This window comes from Anticarsia gemmatalis, chromosome 3 (genome assembly GCF_050436995.1).
Source record: "Anticarsia gemmatalis isolate Benzon Research Colony breed Stoneville strain chromosome 3, ilAntGemm2 primary, whole genome shotgun sequence".
NCBI classification, from domain to species: Eukaryota; Metazoa; Arthropoda; class Insecta; order Lepidoptera; family Erebidae; genus Anticarsia; species Anticarsia gemmatalis.
This window is the reverse complement of record NC_134747.1, coordinates 8000-27390: the sequence shown is the minus strand read 5'-3', so window position 1 is coordinate 27390 and position 19391 is coordinate 8000. Positions and strand designations below refer to the sequence as shown.

Genomic DNA, 19391 nt, shown 5'->3' with positions numbered 1-19391 from the left:
TCACTTTCGTTTTACTTTTATTTTTACATTCTTTTTATTTATATTTTCTACGTTTATTTTGTAAACAACATGTATTTTCTATATTTCACGTGGTCCATATTAAGTTATTATGTATTAAATACGTGACTAACAATAATTGTTAATATATTATTATGTATGTACAGTTAAATACATAACTATGAACGAATTGTTCTTTGTTTTAATTAAAATTTTATCAACATACAAACGTCGATCATTAGACGACGACGTGAAAATTAACGATGAGGCGAATGCGAGCTCTGGTGAAATTACTGTATTACGAAATAATGACATTGGAGTTGGAGAGATACTCTGAGCCGCTCTATGCTCACCAGATGATACGCGCACAGCACACTTACAGTCGCGAACTGACTGATAACGTTCAGACAACTATATTCATATATGTATGTGCGTGCGCGGCACGTAGGTAACTGTACCACAGCGCGAGCGCTCAGGCACATTCGCTCGAAACTAAACATGCGCCGCCCTCCTGCCTGAGCTGAAATGTTCGACTTGTATATTTACTACTTGGACTTTTACCATTGAGAGTTGGTAAATCTTAGCTTTTACCGGAAAATCTCAGGATTTACAACAGTTCGGGCTTTTACATTATAAGATACTCTTTGGTTTGACGGCCAGTATAATCTATGCTTTGAATATTTTATAAACGTGGTTATAATTATTCTCTTTGATTTTTTATCCTAGCAGATAGCAGAAAGATTATATACAAGAATATTATAATATATTAGACTAATTGTTATAGTTGCCATACAGTTAAATTTACAATTCTTAATTAAAATATATTATTAGTTTTCAGTATCAAAATGGACATAACCTTCCAGTACTCGAAGTTGCGCAACAGTTTCGGGCGTCAGCCGATGTTCTGCGAGTCGGGGCCGGAGCTGTGCGACACCATCCCCACGCACGTGCCCGAGCACAAGGCGTACATCCTGCGCAACCCCGTGCACACCGCCACGCAGCACACGCCCAACTTCTCGCAACACACCGTCAACACCATCCGGTGAGTGCGCTCCGTCCCGCCCGCCGCGCTCACTGGCGACACCGCGCGACACCGCACGTCACACGCACGTCACGCACACCTCACGCGCACGCTGTTGCAGGGCCGAGTACACCAACAACGGCGCCAACCATGCGGAGGGCGGCTGGCCCAAGGACGTTAACGTCAACGACCCGGAGACTACGCAGCGCTATCGCCGGAAGATCGAGAAAGACGACGGGTACATACACTGCGTCATGTCGCTGGCCGGGGTGAGCGCGTGCAAAAGCACCCTTCTGACGCTCCCTAGCTGTAGGTGCCAATTTATTATGCTTCATTTTCTCTTCTTCAAAGGGTATGGAGAGTCTCGTGCTACAAAATAATGCCATCGACATGTACCAGACTTACTACAGCGAGCTGTCGGCGATGGCAGAGCTGGAGCGCACGAGCTGTCGCACGATCAACGTGTATCGCGACGGCGGCGGCGTGCCGAACCTGCCCCAGAGGCCCGTGACGTCCATCTGCTGGCGGCCGGACGGCCAGCTCTTCGCGGTGACTTACGTGTCCGTGGACCACAGCCGCGTGCTCAAAGCACCGGTGCGCTGCTTCCTATGGGATCCGGAAAACGCCAACGCGCCCGAGTCGACAATCAACCCGCCGTGCGCTCTGCTCGATCTGCAGTTCAATCCACGCAACACGGAACTGATGGCGGGCGGGCTGATGAACGGCCAAGTGGCGATGTGGGACCGGCGCTCGCGGGACCCCGAGCCGTGCACGCTGTGTCCGCCGCACGTGGCGCACCGCGACCTCGTGCGCAGCGTGCGCTTCATCAACGCTAAGAACGGCATGGAGTTCTTCTCCGGCGGGCCCGACGGCGCCTGCAAGTGGTGGGACATGCGCAAGATGAGTGAGCCCATAGACGAGATGATCATCGACGTCGTCGCCTCAGCCAACGATGTGCAGAGCATGGCGAAAGCGTTCGGCATTAGCTGCTTAGAGTTCGAGCCCACTATACCGACGCGGTTCATGGTCGGAGCAGAAAATGGTTTGGTTATTGGTGGCAACAGGAAAGGAAAAACTGCGTTAGATAAGCTTCCAGGCAAGGTAATTATTGATCACTAGTGTCGGCCTACTATATAGTATCTAAGGACCTACTTCATCTACGATCAACACATTCATCACACCTAGAAATATATAGTATTCATATACATTGATACATATAAGGCAGATAAGTGAGTTGACACACATTAACTGGCTTTTCATCACCTAGAGTAGTTCCACGGACGGCCAGGCGCCTAGAATGCTGAACATAAAGGTTTTAATAAGAATAGTTTTTTGTTTAGTTCGAAGCGCACCTGGGCCCCGTATGGACAGTGGAGCGCAACCCGGGCTTCCTGAAGAACTTCCTGACTGTGGGCGACTGGACGGCGCGCGTGTGGAGCGAGGAGTGCCGCGAGTCGGCCGTGCTGTGGTCGCCGCCGCACCGCCACAAGATCACGGCGGGCGCCTGGAGCCCCACGCGCCTCTCGCTCATGTTGCTGGCGCAAGCGAACGGCGTGATCGCGCTTTGGGATCTTCTGCGCCGCCAGCACGAGCCCGTCCTCACCATGCAGGTCTGCGACGAGCCGCTGCTGCGCATCTCCATGCACGAATCCGTAAGTCCCTTCACATTACACGCTTTTGCTTTATGTAAAAGCAACCATGTGCTCTAAATTATGCAGAGATCGTGAATACCTTCATCTATACTAATATTATAAAGCTGAAGAGTTTGTTTGTTTGTTTGAACGCGCTAATCTCAGGAACTACCGGTTCGATTTGAAAAATTCTTTCAGTGTTAGATAGCCCATTTATCGAGGAAGGTTATAGGCTATATATCATCACGCTACGACCAATAGGAGCAGAGTACCAGTAAAAAATGTTACAAAAACGGGGAAAATTTTGACTCATTCTCTCTTATGTGACGCAAGCGAAGTTGCGCGGGTCAGCTAGTAAATAAATATACCCAAAAATGACAATGGGCATAAAGTTTTACCATATAAAGATAACTACATATACATATGTTGAGGAGCTTTAGAAAAACAAACATTGCTACAAAGCGTAGAGGTACAATGCTTTAGTCACGCGCGCGTTTCACGTTTTCCTAAACTCAGTTCGCTGGCACTATGAGGAACTATTAGTGCTGCTGCAATTACAATCTAATCATACAATGCGTAATAGAGTTTTGTGACTCGTCATATATTGTCTATTGTGTATTACTACTGAACTGATAAAAAGAATTACAACTCTTCAGGGCTCGATTGTAGCTTGTGGCAGCTCTAAGGGCAACGTGTACATGCTGGAGTTGTCGCGAAGCCTCGCCGAGTCCAGCAAGAACGACAAGGTGCTGCTCACGGCGGTAAGTGTGCGGGGCTCGTGCCCACCGTGCGTGTGTCGCGGCCCGCGAGTGATGCGCATATTGCGTATAAGTACTGTGTGTCGTACAGATGTTCGAGCGTGAGGCCAAGCGCGAGCGCATCCTGGAAGCGCGCATGCGCGAGATCAGGCTGAAGCTGCGCGCCGCGGAGGAGCACAGCCCCGCCGCGTCCGCCACCGACCTGGACGCCGCCATCGGTGACCGCGACCTGGCCGAGGCCACGCTCGAGTACAACCAGATCACCAAGAAGGAACTCGCCTCCATGTAGACGCATCGCTTCACATCACACGATCACAACTACATTACGATTTATATCCACATTTAATGTTTTAGAATAATTTTGTTACTTCTACTCACCTAATTATGACAATTGTCTTTTAATTGTACTTAGATTATATTTAGTAAAATATTTTTAGTGTTTAATTAATTTGTAATTGACTGTGACTTGAACAAGAACCGAATAAACAAAATCAAAATTAAATCATTTTATTCATTTAGGTCAAATATTGACACTTATGAAAGTTGTTACAATTACTGAATCTACCACTAGTTCGGAAAGTGGGTAGAGCCTTATGAGAAGAGCTAGCAAGAAACTCACGGCCACTATTTTCAATCGCCAAAAGTTTAATTTACAATGTGGTTGATACAATAATTTGATCATGCGAGGCGCTGCCAACAATCTATGATATAGACTAAACGTCAATTAAGGAAAATGCATATACTTACTTACTTAGTTACGATATATATTAGTCTCTGATCATACCGTATGTTGGGAGCACCTACCAACATGTGACAATAAGAATATGGGCAGCAAGTGAGCACATTGGTTGTGAACATTATAGAAGAAGGAAAGAAAGTGACAGTTTTATGATTAACATAAACTTGTACGTTATATCACTTATTTGCATCATTAATTGCCCATATTTTACAATATTTAGACCGACTGCTACTGAGTTTATACAATTTATAGCAAAGTTCCCTATTTTCAAAGAATCCTAATCCTAATCAAGCGAGCGACTATTCCCAAGAACTATTGTCGTTCAGTTACTCATCAATTCTGTAATAGGCTTGCTTAACGAGATGTTCCTTAACAGCAACCCTGAATTTTAGCAGGGGTAAATCCTAGATGCGCTTAGGAAGCTTGTTCAAGAATCGAATGCCAAGACCTACAAACGAATTATGCACCTAGTGTAAACGATGATAGGGACCTACTAATTTGTGTTTGTTCCTAGTGTTATAATTGTGCCTATCACTATTTGTTGCAAATGTCTCGATATGTTGTTTTACATACAACAAGTTTGCAAGCACATAGGTACTGTGATGCCACCGTCATTATCCCTATCCGTCAAAAAAGCTCTCTCAAGGAGTCCCGCGCTCCTAAACTAAATATAGCACGCCCCACAGTAATATACCGTAAGGCAAACAAATAATACATTAACTAATATTTTTTTTGTTTGATATAATAAATATATAATAATACAATGCCTTTCTACAGTATAATAGCGATCCAGGCTTTATGTGGAATTCCACTATTAACATAGTATTAATTAAATACATAAAAAAATATTTTAAAGTGGCATTTTATTCACTGCTAAACAATTTTTACCAATTAGAATTACCGCGTATTTCCGACAGTTGTCATTACTGTCAGCAAATATTTGTCATTGTCATTAACGTCAAATTGTGTCATTCGTAGCTCTAATGAAGTAGCTAACAAGGATCCAAGATTCATATAAAAGCTAGGACTAAAGCACACTCAGGACTTTTGTTTCAAGATAAATAAATAAATATCATTTGATTCCAAACTAAGCAGAGCTTGTACTATGGTAACCAAATAACTGATAAACATACTTATATACTTCTAAATACATAGTTATATAGATAAATTGACACCCAGGCTCAGAACAAATACTCGTGCTCATCACACAAAGATTTGTCCCGGGTGGGATTCGAACCCAATGAACAGATGGTTCCTTAGCAGTAAAAAAAATACGACTTTAAAATATTTTTTGATATATTTTATTTAATACTGTGTTATTGGCGGAATTAGGCATAAAGCCAGAATCGCTACGAAGCTAAACCAAAAAGAAAAGAAACAAGATCCAATGCCTGATCCAAAGTCTCTTTTGTCTTTACCCTACGCTCGCGCTCTATCCCCTTGACCAACTGTCAGTTTGAAGTTTTAGGTTTCAATTACAGCTGTCAAAAACAGAAATGTCATAACAATAATTTTATTGTAATTAGATCTCTAAAAATGTAGTAAAATAAAATTAATCCTTATTAATATTTTAATCTTAATCTATCGTTGGTCGTCTCATCAAAAGATTGGTTTGTCGATGGGTGTGAAAATTCATAATAAAGTAAAGTAGTACCGGCGCGATGTCGCAGCCCGAGAGTGACGAGAGTACGGAAACGGCGGAATGGTCAGTGTGGCAGAGTGAGGAGCGGCGCTGCGGCGTGGTGCTGCGCGAGGTGTTCGCATGGCTGGAGGCGCGGCAGCTGGCGCGTGCGGGCGGCGTGTGCGCAGCGTGGCGGCGCGCGGCGCGCGACCCGCCGCTGTGGCGCCGCCTGCTACTGCGGGACGGCCTGCTGGCGCCGCACACCCTGCGCCAGCTGCACGCGCTGCGCCGCGACCCCGGTACCCGCCGCGTGCCCTGAGCCGGCCCACTAACCGTGTGTGTGTCGTATGAAGTGTGCTGCCCCACTGAATAATGACCATTGTGTTCTAACACTATAGAGAGCCGTTAGCTTGTTGTTTTCAGAGAAACGATAAGTTATATCAAATGTTATGTACAGTGGTACTGTCATGATAAAGATGAATCTTTTTCTACTTCCTTTTTATTATTTTTTAAAAACAATAAGTGTAGTACATAATTGTACCTAAGTATAACAATTGTAACTGTTATTATTGATAATAACTAAAACATTATGAACCAAATGTTTATAGATACTCAAGCAATAGTGTTCACAAATGCAGTTAACCGTGGCTTGGCTCCGACATACTGTAATGGTAACCTATACAGCTAGTCATTTAGTTTCCTGGGCAAATTCTACCATACATTCTTAAAGATTAAACGATTATTGAGTCAAACGTTCTGATATAATAATGATAGGCTATGATTAGAAGTACAAGTATAAATTAGACTTCATTATTTTCTTATTTCCTCACTTTCTGATGTTTGTTATAGTGTTCCATAATATTAGGAAAAAAGACCAGAAGGCTGATAATAGGTAGGTACTATGTATTACTGTACAACATTTATTTACTTACATGAGTACCAATATAATATAATACTAACTTTATCTCTAGCTAACTAGATGTATGTACATGTTGTATTGTGGTTGTATGTAGAAAATTGTTGACTTGAAGTAAGTGGCTCCTTTATACCTGTTATAGTAAAAGATAAGAATTCAGTAAAATCCATACAATGCATATGTAAGAGTGAATTTCACTGGGCGCAGAAGTTAACACTGCTGCACATATAATTACATACAAACAAATAAATTTGTTACTAAAATTTAAAACATGTTATCTAATTCATTGAATTTTCCTTTAAGACCTTGTTCTTAAAGCTATTTAATAAACTGCGGGCTCATCAGAAGCAAAACTATGGTTGATAGTAGGTAACCCTCGTTATGTAACCTTCATATATTATGTGATAATCCAAAGTTTTCATTAAATACATCAGTAAAGAGTTGTGTGTCTTAATTAATAAATAATGTTGTTACTAACAAAACATTTTTATTTGTATGTTTTAATGATTTGAGTATCTATACTATCTATACTAATCTATACTAATATTATAAAGCTGAAGAGTTTGTTTGTTTGAACGCGCTAATCTCGGGAACTACTGGTCCGATCTAGTCAGATCAGTCAGTGTTAGATAGCCCATTTATCGAGGAAGGCTATAGGCTATATATCATCACACTATGACCAATAGGAGCAGAGTACCAGTGAAAAATGTTACAAAAATGGGAATCTTATGATTCTCTTACGTGACGCAAGGGAATCAGCGCGGGTTAGCTAGTAATTAATATTCCAGAGTGTCTATTATTTTACTTTTTTTCCTTCAACAATCTATTCCTATTTCCCTGCTTGTCTGCTAATTCTTGCTGATGCTCACAGTGAATATGTTGATACCTAGAATGGATTTGTAAATAAATATTGATATAGTGCATAGGTGATTGAGAAAGATGGTATCATTAAGTTATTGTGAATATGTATAATGAACAAAACTACACAATGCCACAATTATCACCCATAGAGTTAACGCAATCAAGCGTGTCCAGCAGACAGTTACTGTTGTATTGCTAGAATAATATCATTTTGTTTATCAGACTTCATCAAGTTTTTTTTTATTTAGCTTCAAAGTATGTAACTATAAATAAGAAAAATATCATAATATGACAACTCACACATGGTCATTTGATTCCAAATTCCAAACTAAGAAGATAAACTGACAACCAGGCTCGGAACAGATACTCGTGCACATCACACAAATACTTGTCCCTGGTGGGATTCGTACCCACCACACGCGGCGCTACGGTTACGGCAAGGTGACCACGTTAGCCACTACGCCAAACGTGCAGTTAATAACTATAGGATAATAATATTTTCTTAGCCACAGAGGCAATCAAAGTGAAATATGCTCTATTTCATAAACTTTAACAAATATTTGAAATCGTCAAAGTAGGTATTTTTTATTATACCTATCTTGAGAAGAAAGAAAAAACAATACAAGATATGAATAATATTAAAATAATAAACTCATCTTCGGCTTGACTTAGTCGGCTGGTTGGAGTGAAAACTCACGAGGAAGCGGCCCCCCACCTCTGGCTTGCCTTCATTGGCCATCCAGAGTGGAGTCGCAAGAGCAGATCTTCCACTCTGCTCGGAGGAGGACTGATGCTGAGCGTAAGTGGCTAGTGGGCCAGTGATGCCGGACCCTCAGGGAGCAAGTGATCTGAGTTTAACGTCCAGCGAGGCCTCTCCGTCCTTCAGCCGCTCACGTCCCTGTTGCCCCCTTGTTGCTATTGATGCGGCTTGTTTAGGGTGGCCCAGTTTGTGAGTTGGCAAGACTCCGACTGCCACTTTTACATATTTTCAACATTGTTATCGTTAGTTTTTTCTCATTCGTTTTGCCATAGCTCCACACAGTCCGGTGATTGTCCTTGGGTGCATTTTATGGTGTAAACAGGGATAATCACCGGATTGTGTCACCATACATTATTGAAAGATTAAAGCCGTCTTAAAAGGGCCTCTACGTGTTGGCTTCGGCCCCACGCACACCTCCCAAATGTCCGGGACAGGGTCTCTGTAGTCCAGAGATATGAAATGAAATAATAAAGTTAATTAGAAATCTAAAGAAAACTAATACCTACCCATCTTTCATCGAATTGTAATATAATATTTTGAAACAGACTTGGTGGAAGCAGCACAGTCCCAAGCTTTGTTATCATCCAAATAATGTCTAACAATGTAATACCCTTTTAAACATAGTTAAATACATATTATTAGAAATAAATAAATAGGTATTATTATGTACTTATCTCAATATTATGCACCAAAATTACTGTTATAACAAAGTTTGAGGTATAATAAATTAGTAGTATGTGTACCTAATCATTTTTAAATTATTGAGACAGAGTAAATAAAAGCACCTACCCACCTACAAGTAGTTAGACCAGCGGACTATTTAGACAAAAAACAAATGGTTCGGCCCGAACTTTGAACGGGGGTCTATATGTTACTATAGGTAGGTACCTACAGGGAGCCAGCCAAACGATTGTCCGAACAAACCACATACCTGATTTCGACTGCTGCCAAGGTCTCATTTTTTTTTTCAACTTAATTTACGTACTTTCGTACTCAGTTACTTGCAAACTATCATAAATGAATCATTGTATTAACAATATTAAAAATGGGGTATCCAGACACGGTGTCATGGCGGCAAGAATACGTGAGTGCACTGGCGGGGTGGAAATTAGAGGCGCGTTACGCAGCGGCCGGCGGCGCCGCGCTCTTGCACGCCGCCCTCGCGCCGCGACACGATGCGCTCGCGCTCGCTGCGGACGACGCCTCCCTCGCGGTACGAACTCCTGTCAGCCCTGTCAGGTCCTATCCTCATCCTGACACCTGTCTCTCCTGATTACGCTCTAATAATTACGGGTGTTAATTTCGCAGGTGTGGTGCTATCTGGAGGGCTCTTGGCGTGAACTGTGGCGTACGGATCTGCGAGCGCGTGGATGGGCCGGCGTAGCACGCGTACAGTGGGCTAACGCGGCACCGCGCTTGCTGCTCGCGGGGCCCCGGGCGCTCATCGACGACTGGGAACTAATGGTGCTTCACCTCGACGGTAAACAGGGCGTAGGTCGCGTTGCAGTAACCCTTTCCCTGTCCGTATGAACGCTTAACGTAACTCGTTTCCCAGATGACTGCGGTGGCGGTACAGTCGCAAGCCGTGTCCGGTGTAGTGCTGGGGCCGCCGGATGTTGGGCGGATCCTGCCGGCGATGCTTTTCTGTCGCTGGAACTGCGCCGCCTGGGGCCGGGTCTAGCCTGCACTACCGTCTGGCTTAATGCCGCCACACAGGTATTCGCTCGACCGTTCTGAAGACAATTTGACCGCTAGAGAGGGCCTTTCTAAATCCAAATACTCGTGCACAGGAGACGCAATCCGAATACGCCGGGGTGACATCGCCTCTATTGAGGATCTTCAACGAGAACCGTGCGCATATCACGTGAGTGCTACAGCACTAACTACACAGCACACGAACGAACAGGTACGGCACACGTACTGTGGTGCTATTTACGTAACCCGTCTTCTACTCTGCAGGCACACGGTCGTCATGGACGTCCCATCCGGCGGTGACGACGTGAGACGTGTGCTGGTAGCGGGTTCGGCGCGCGGGCTAGCCACGTGGCCCGTGGTGGAGCCTCGTCCTCTGCCGCTACTCGCCGGCGAGCCGGGGGAGCTCGCCGAGCGAGTGCGGCGGCGCCGCGCCCGTCGCGCCGAGCCCGAGGACGAGGCGCCGGAGCCGGACGAGGACAGCGTCCGCGCCGGTTGCACGCCTCCCGACCGCGAGTATCTCCTCGCCGCCCCGCTCGTCGGACTCGTGGCGCACGATAGGTAGGCCGAAGCGGCGCCGCTCGACGGCTCAGTGTGGAGAGGGCGCGAAGGGCACGGTGCCAATGTCGGTTCTGTGCAGGGAGCGGCGGCTGTGGGCCTCGTGCGCCGACGGGAGCGTGACGTGCGTGTGCGCGCGCTCGCTGGCGCCGCTGTGCGTGCTGGGCGCGCGCGGCCCGCCCGGCCCGCCCGCCGCGCCCGCCTCGCCGCTACACTACGTGCAGCCCGACGTGTCGGAGCGCTTTCTTGCGAGGTGTTCATTATATTCCTTATTCTTGTCGTTTGCATCGCTAGCTCCTCCGTGGCGCAGCGGTTAAGGACGCTCCTACCATAGGTCGTGGGTTCGATTCCCACACGAAACAATTATTAGTGCGATCCACAAATAGCTGTTTCGGTTGTGTGTAAAGGACCCGCGACACAATTTAAGAGCAATAAATTCTTAGTGCGGGAGCTGTACGTTTTCTTTTTTTAAATTATAAACAATAAATAAGCATCGCTCGTAATAGTGATTACTGATTATGAATATCTGTCTACTGAGTAATGTCGCGTAGTCCTATTGAGTGAGTGTTGTGTGCAGTCCGGCGGGGGCATTCTCGTCGCATGTGTGGACGTGGTCGCTGCGCAGCGGTGCTGCGGCGCAGTGCGGCGGAGGCGGCGGCGGGGGCGGCGGCGAGGGGCGCGGAGACGAGCGCCACGCCGGCCCCGCCGTGTGCGCGCTGCTGCCGCGCACCGCGCCCGGGACCATGCTCGTGCTCGCCGCCCATTACCTTTATGTGAGTAACTAGCTCTGTGAGCGAGTGAAGCCCGCGCGACTCTGCTAGAAATAATAAGATTGTGATCTACACAGGTGTGGCGCAGCCGGGCGACGCCGCAGTCTCAAGCGGAGCGCTTCGCCTCGCCGTGACACTCGCCACTGATGTATGTAGCGATACATTATATAAGACTAGTGCTTTCTTAAGTTATGTACTTAGGTAGTCCCGATCCCGGTCCTCGCGGTTTCCGACGGTTATGATCGGCATCGAAACGCCCCACCCTTGTGAGAACGTCACTACGCTTCAAACTTGCAGTCGACTAGTTTCGAATAACACGAGGGCTCCGGCACGAGTTGCGAGGAACACGAGGGCGACCATCGAGATTGTGCATTTTCGCTCGACAAACCGCGAGCGTCACACACAAACACAGATATGGTCGCGCAACATCAGTTAAGAACGATCCGACTCGTAGCACGCGCTCTCACCGGCGGAGCGTCGTGTGGCGGCCCCGGGAACCCTCCGCCGTGCCCGCCGTGTCCCCCCACCGGGCCCCCGCCGTGCCGCAAGCCGCTCGCCATCGTGCCGCGCGCCATGCGCGTGGTGTGCTGCCCCCCGCGCTGTCCTCCGCCACCCCCCTGCATTCCCGCGCGCCACGGGCCCAGCTCCTGCGCCGACGTCACTCGACAGGTGCCTCACGCGTACTTTTAATCGAACACTCAATCTGAGCACTTCCTCTCTCCGATCGATCGTACAATCTCACAACTCACTATGAACTTACAGAGTCACTCCGACCGAGCGCAGAGTCGTCACGGCCCGCCGCCGCCGGACGACTTCCACCTGCCCCCCAGCCCCCAGGACCTCGTCGCCGAACGACTCGCGTGCGCCAAACGATCCCAGCGGCGGCAGTACGAGCACGAGATCTCGTGTCGCCCCAGCACCCGCACGCTCGAGCCCCCGCCCGCGCCCTACGCGCTCGGCGCCGAGCGGGAGCTGGCGCGCGCCACCGACGGCCGCATGTACGAGCTGGCGCGGACCGGCGAGGAGCGGCCGCGCTGCTCCGCCACGGGCGAGGCGCCGGCCCCGCAGCGCGTCACCATCGTGCAGAGCACGTGCCGCGCCGCGCGGGCGCGCCCCGACCCCTGCGCCCACAAGCCGCGCGTGTTCCTCGAGATCGACCGCAGCGGCGCCGCGCAGCCCCGCGCCGCCCCGCCGCCCGCGCCCGCGCCGCCCGCCCCGCCCGCCGGCCCTCGCAGCTTGAACGACTCGGGCTGGTGCGCGAACCCGCCGCCGGGCGCCGGCGCGCCGCAGCGCTGCCGCCCTCTCACGGTGGTGGAGCGCTTGCGCCTGCGCGCCACCCGCTCGGCGCCGCGGCGCCCGGACTCGGGCTGCGAGCGTCGGTTCCATACTTCGGTTCGGTCGCTCCAATCGAGAGAGAGACTGAAGGAAGCGGGTCTGGGCCGCGTCGTCGTCGACTCGTGCGCGCCGCGGCCGCCTCGGCCCGAGCCGCCCGGGGGGAAGCTCGTGATGGACGTGCCGTCCGGTACCACGAAGGTTCGCGTGCGAGTCTCCCTGGACGGCGTCGACGCGGGACCTTGCGCCTCGGTCCCAGATCCGACCGCGAAATCTTCTACTGTGGCGTGCAAAAGTGGTGATTCTTGGTTATCTATAAAAAACATACAGAAGAAATTTAAAGGTAACACCGCTGCAAAACTAGTATCGTCGGGGTCGGGCGGCTGTCCCGACAAAATACCGAGCTCCCCGTGTGCGCCGGCGTCTCCCCGGCGCCAGTGCCCGCCTCCCCCGCGCGTGCAGAGCGCGCCGGCGCCGCGCGGCAAGCCGCCCCCCTGCCAGTGCCCGCAGCCCTCTCCCTGTGGAGGACAGAATAACAAGCCTAAGAAGTTCTCATCCGCGAGCATTGTTTTACTAAACACGATAGTAGGTTAGTATAGCGGCCATACTGATGTGTCTGTGTGTGTATACATATTTTTCAATAAAAAGCATTTCATAAATTGTCGTTTCAATAAAAAAAAAAAATTCATAAACGAAAAGAATGAAATGAATGCAATAAATGGACTGTAGAGCCGCAATAGATCGGCGACAATAAAATAATGAGCAGTGAACTTTATAAAATGTATACCTAATATATTATAAGTAATTATATGTACATATGAGGACATAATTATACAGGGTGTAAACGACAGCCTACCGAAAACGAAAAAAAATGACTTTAGACACGATTCTGGTGCTTATGGCGTTGAAAATTTTCATCGGTTTTTTCTTGATTTTTCCGATTTTTTATGGGTTTTTTTTTATTTTTTCTGGTATTATTTCGTTAATACTACACAATGCAACATGAATATGAAAAAAAAAACCGTCATATTACTGTTTTTCACAAAAAACAGCAATGGATTAAAACAACGTATAAATTCGCTATCAGCTGTTCGGCCAACGACACCGCGCCGGCGGCGGCCGGCCGCGACGGTCGACGTCACGCCGCTTACCTACGCGCGCCACACAGACACGATTACGCACACAGCTGTCAGCCTCACACTCACTAGTATGCAGCGTTACTTAGTATTTGTTCTATGTTAAAAATGAAAATTACATAATTATCCCGCTCTCCGATAAAAGGTAAATTCATAAGATTTAAAATGTGTGATATCTTATTATTACACGTACAAATACATACAGAACAACAAAAAATCCTATTGATATTCTTCAGCGCTATAAAAATCTCTAATAAACAATTTAACATGTATTGTCGCTTTGTTCCATTTGTTCTTGCAAAATTCTATTCGATATTTACACGCTCATTCATACTTCATACAAGCGCGGTGCGACTCGAAAAGTAGATGGCCGTAGTGACGCGTGACGCCGCGACCGCGCGTGGATGTTACATAGATGGGATGCGACAAAATGGATGCTAAGTAATTCTCCGGGGATTATGAATTATGATAAGTTAGTTTCTCTGATAAGAATATTAATGGATATTGATTGTTATCATTGTTATGTACCTACATTTTTTATGGTTTAATTAAATAAACGTTTCGTGTTTATTTTATTTACTTTAAGCTGATTTTATGTTATAAATATCAAAGTTTTTTAAACTTACATCAATAATGTTTGTAATGTTATTTGGTATTTGAATAAAACTACAATGCAACGAGTAACAACTGTGACAAGTAAAAATAGTAATGCCACATCAATATTTTATTGAATCTAATCTCTCGCTGGGATCCTAACTCGTCGCTCGTTACCAAATCGGCGGCGCGCGGGCGGACGGCGCGGAGGAAGCGGGTGGCGCGAGTGAGCGGAGAGGCGCCCGCGCCGGCGGCTCTCTTTGATCGATAGTTCGAGCAATTCGCTCGCGGAAGACGGAAGCTCTTCACCTGTGTCGTTCGTTATGTCCTATTCGTCGTGTCGTGTGTGAACTGCTGTTTATTATTACTTGTTATTGTTCCGGTTTTGAGTTGTTAGTGTTTTTATTGTTATTATTTTTGTTGTTATTGTTTTCAAAGTGCAGTTGTGTTCGTAAATAGGAAGAAATGTTGATGTGTTATGTATGGTGAAGCACGTGGAAGTGCACGGCGTGCTCTGCACCTGTACGTCCGGATCCAAAGGTACTCAAACTCTCGCCACCACACCAGGTATTTGCGTGTTGATAGACATTGATAACAATTTGTTTTAGCACTTCCTTATGATTGGTTACGTTTTGCTATTATTGTTTGATTTCACGTAAGCCAAGTAGGTACCTACCTACTTACAATTTTACTATGAGCTATTGTAACATACGGGCCTACTTACAATACCATAAACGATACATAAGATTGTTATCTAATGATAGCGTTGCATACTAGTGAGCGCATAGACGTGGTGGTACGCGTATGTACCTACGACGCGTCGCGACATGTCGTCGCTCAGCGCGCCGCCGCCGCCAGAAATCTCGTAGGCATGCGCGGAGATACATCGCGTTGTTCACTATACATTGAACGCTCAAAAATGACTAACTCGGGAACCAATCATTTCCGAGAAATATCGTTGGAGTAAATTTCGCGCATACAGTGTCACAAACTTACCAGTAAAGTTTTCGGTTAGCTGTCATTTACACCCTGTATAACATCTCCCTGAAAGATATTATGACTCCCTAAAATCTTATAACATCTCCCTGAATCGATAATATAAGTTTCTGAAATTATATAATAACTTCCTGAAACCTTATGACATCTCCCTGAAATCTTATTCCGTCTCCCTGAAATGATATTATGACTCCCTGAAATGACATAATAACTTCCTGAAATCTTATAACATCTCCCTGAAACAACATAATAACTTCCTGAAATCTTATTCCATATCCCTGAAATCTTATTCCATCTCCCTGAAATGATATTATATCTCCCTGAAATGACATAATAACTTCCTGAAATCTTATTCCATCTCCCTGAAATCTTATTCCATCTCCCTGAAATTTTATAACATCTACCTGAAACCTTATGACATCTCCCTGAAATCTTATTCCATCTCCCTGAAATCTTATTCCATCTCCCTGAAATCTTATTCCATCTCCCTGAAATCTTATAACATCTCCCTGAAACCTTATGACATCACCCTGAAACCTTATAACCTCACCATGAAATGACATAATAACTTCCTGAAACCTTATAACATCTCCCTGAAATGACATAATAACTTCCTGAAATCTTATTCCATCTCCCTGAAATCTTATTCCATCTCCCTTAAATCTTATTCCATCTCCCCGAAATGATATAATGCATTCCTGAAATGACATAATAACATCCTGAAATCTTATTCCATCTCCCTGCAATCTTATAACATCTCCCTGAAACCTTATGACATCTCCCTGAAACCTAATAACCTCACCCTGAAATGACATAATAACTTCCTGAAATCTTATACATCTCCCTGAAATTACATTATAACTTCCTGAAATCTTATAAAGACTCCCTGAAATTACATAATAACTTCCTGAAATCTTATTCCACCTCCCTGAAATCTTATAACGACTCCCTGAAATTACATAATAACTTCCTGAAATCTTATTCCACCTCCCTGAAATCTTAAAACATCTCCCTGAAATTACATAATAACTTCCTGAAATCTTAAAACATCTCCCTGAAATTACATAATAACTTCCTGAAATCTTATAGCATCTACCTGAAATTACATAATAACTTCCTGAAATCTTATTCCACCTCCCTGAAATCTTATAACGACTCCCTGAAATTACATAATAACTTCCTGAAATCTTATTCCACCTCCCTGAAATCTTAAAACATCTCCCTGAAATTACATAATAACTTCCTGAAATCTTATTCCATCTCCCTGAAATCTTATAACATCTCCCTGAAATCTTATTCCATCTCCCTGAAATCTTATAACATCTCCCTGAAATCTTATGACATCTCCCTGAAACCTTATAACCTCACCATGAAATGACATAATAACTTCCTGAAACCTTATAACATCTCCCTGAAATGACATAATAACTTCCTGAAATCTTATTCCATCTCCCTGAAATCTTATTCCATCTCCCTGAAATCTTATTCCATCTCCCTGAAATCTTATTCCATCTCCCTTAAATCTTATTCCATCTCCCCGAAATGATATAATGCATTCCTGAAATGACATAATAACATCCTGAAATCTTATTCCATCTCCCTGCAATCTTATAACATCTCCCTGAAACCTTATGACATCTCCCTGAAACCTAATAACCTCACCCTGAAATGACATAATAACTTCCTGAAATCTTATACATCTCCCTGAAATTACATTATAACTTCCTGAAATCTTATAAAGACTCCCTGAAATTACATAATAACTTCCTGAAATCTTATTCCGACTCCCTGAAATCTTATAACGACTCCCTGAAATTACATAATAACTTCCTGAAATCTTATTCCACCTTCCTGAAATCTTAAAACATCTCCCTGAAATTACATAATAACTTCCTGAAATCTTAAAACATCTCCCTGAAATTACATAATAACTTCCTGAAATCTTAAAACATCTCCCTGAAATTACATAATAACTTCCTGAAATCTTAAAACATCTCCCTGAAATTACATAATAACTTCCTGAAATCTTATAGCATCTACCTGAAATTACATAATAACTTCCTGAAATCTTATTCCACCTCCCTGAAATCTTATAACGACTCCCTGAAATTACATAATAACTTCCTGAAATCTTATTCCACCTCCCTGAAATTACATAATAACTTCCTGAAATCTTAAAACATCTCCCTGAAATTACATAATAACTTCCTGAAATCTTAAAACATCTCCCTGAAATTACATAATAACTTCCTGAAATCTTAAAACATCTCCCTGAAATTACATAATAACTTCCTGAAATCTTATAACGACTCCCTGAAATTACGTCATAACTTCCTGAAATCTTATAACGACTCCCTGAAATTACATAATAATTTCCTGAAATTTTATTCCACCTCCCTGAAATCTTAAAACATCTCCCTGAAATTACATAACTTCCTGAAATCTTAAAACATCTTCTTGAAATTACATAATAACTTCCTGAAATCTTATAGCATCTACCTGAAATTACATAATAACTTCCTGAAATCTTATAGCATCTACCTGAAATTACATAATAACTTCCTGAAATCTTATAGCATCTACCTGAAATTACATAATAACTTCCTGAAATCTTATTCCACCTCCCTGAAATTACATAATAACTTCCTGAAATCTTATAGCATCTACCTGAAATTACATAATAACTTCCTGAAATCTTATTCCACCTCCCTGAAATCTTATAACAACTCCCTGAAATTACATAATATCTTCCTGAAATCTTATAACGACTCCCTGAAGTCTTATACCATCTCCCTGAAATGATATTATGACTCCCTGAAACCTTATAACATCTCCCTGAAGTCTCATACCATCTCCCTGAAACGATAGTATGACTCCCTGAAATCTTATAACATCTCCCTGAAATGATATTATGACTCCCTGAAACCTTATAACATCTCCCTGAAGTCTCATACCATCTCCCTGAAACGATAGTATGACTCCCTGAAATCTTATAACATCTCCCTGAAATCTTATTCCATCTCCCTGAAATGTTATAACATCCCCCTAAAATCTTATCCATCTCCCTGAAATCTTAAAACATCTCCCTGAAATATTATAAAATCTCCCTGAAATGATATTTAAACTCCCTGAAATTTCATATAACTTCCTGACATCTTATAACATCTCCCTGCAAAAAAAAAAAAAAAAAGGGTTCCCTGAAATCTTGTAACGTCTTCATGAAACCTTACATCTCCCTGAAAGCTAATTTCATCTCCCTTCAATAATAAATAATATTATGTGTCCCTGAAATCCTATAACATCTCTCTGAAATTTTATTACAACATCCTGAAATCTTATAACGACTCCCTGAAATTACATAATAATTTCCTGAAATTTTATTCCACCTCCCTGAAATCTTAAAACATCTCCCTGAAATTACATAACTTCCTGAAATCTTAAAACATCTTCTTGAAATTACATAATAACTTCCTGAAATCTTATAGCATCTACCTGAAATTACATAATAACTTCCTGAAATCTTATAGCATCTACCTGAAATTACATAATAACTTCCTGAAATCTTATAGCATCTACCTGAAATTACATAATAACTTCCTGAAATCTTATTCCACCTCCCTGAAATTACATAATAACTTCCTGAAATCTTATAGCATCTACCTGAAATTACATAATAACTTCCTGAAATCTTATTCCACCTCCCTGAAATCTTATAACAACTCCCTGAAATTACATAATATCTTCCTGAAATCTTATAACGACTCCCTGAAGTCTTATACCATCTCCCTGAAATGATATTATGACTCCCTGAAACCTTATAACATCTCCCTGAAGTCTCATACCATCTCCCTGAAACGATAGTATGACTCCCTGAAATCTTATAACATCTCCCTGAAATCTTATTCCATCTCCCTGAAATGTTATAACATCCCCCTAAAATCTTATCCATCTCCCTGAAATCTTAAAACATCTCCCTGAAATATTATAAAATCTCCCTGAAATGATATTT

The 19391-nt window shown here is 44.2% G+C and overlaps 2 protein-coding genes across 4 annotated transcripts; both read left to right on the top strand.

Moving 5' to 3' along the window:
* The first annotated feature begins 842 nt into the window (after positions 1 to 842).
* LOC142987095 (dynein axonemal intermediate chain 2-like) lies at positions 843 to 3696 on the top strand. The gene is made up of 6 exons (XM_076135645.1): positions 843 to 1039; positions 1140 to 1287; positions 1370 to 2119; positions 2359 to 2670; positions 3306 to 3410; positions 3499 to 3696. Exons 1-6 carry the CDS (start codon positions 843 to 845, stop codon positions 3694 to 3696), a joined length of 1710 nt encoding a protein of 569 aa, XP_075991760.1.
* A 1852-nt stretch (positions 3697 to 5548) lies between these two features.
* On the top strand, positions 5549 to 13309 carry LOC142987124 (uncharacterized). 3 transcript variants are annotated; one of them, XM_076135678.1, is made up of 10 exons: positions 5549 to 6066; positions 9363 to 9517; positions 9613 to 9784; positions 9881 to 10020; positions 10095 to 10168; positions 10264 to 10557; positions 10637 to 10807; positions 11132 to 11327; positions 11402 to 11472; positions 12087 to 12228. In XM_076135678.1, exons 1-9 carry the CDS (start codon positions 5808 to 5810, stop codon positions 11456 to 11458), a joined length of 1518 nt encoding a protein of 505 aa, XP_075991793.1. In that variant the 5' UTR covers positions 5549 to 5807; the 3' UTR covers positions 11459 to 11472; positions 12087 to 12228. The 3 variants fall into 3 exon arrangements, with proteins under 3 accessions (XP_075991793.1, XP_075991792.1, XP_075991794.1); XM_076135677.1 differs by having other exon boundaries at positions 9860 to 10020; XM_076135679.1 differs by lacking the exons at positions 5549 to 6066; positions 9363 to 9517; positions 9613 to 9784; ... (4 more) ...; positions 11132 to 11327; positions 11402 to 11472 and adding an exon at positions 11496 to 11993 and having other exon boundaries at positions 12087 to 13309.
* The last annotated feature ends 6082 nt before the right edge of the window (positions 13310 to 19391 follow it).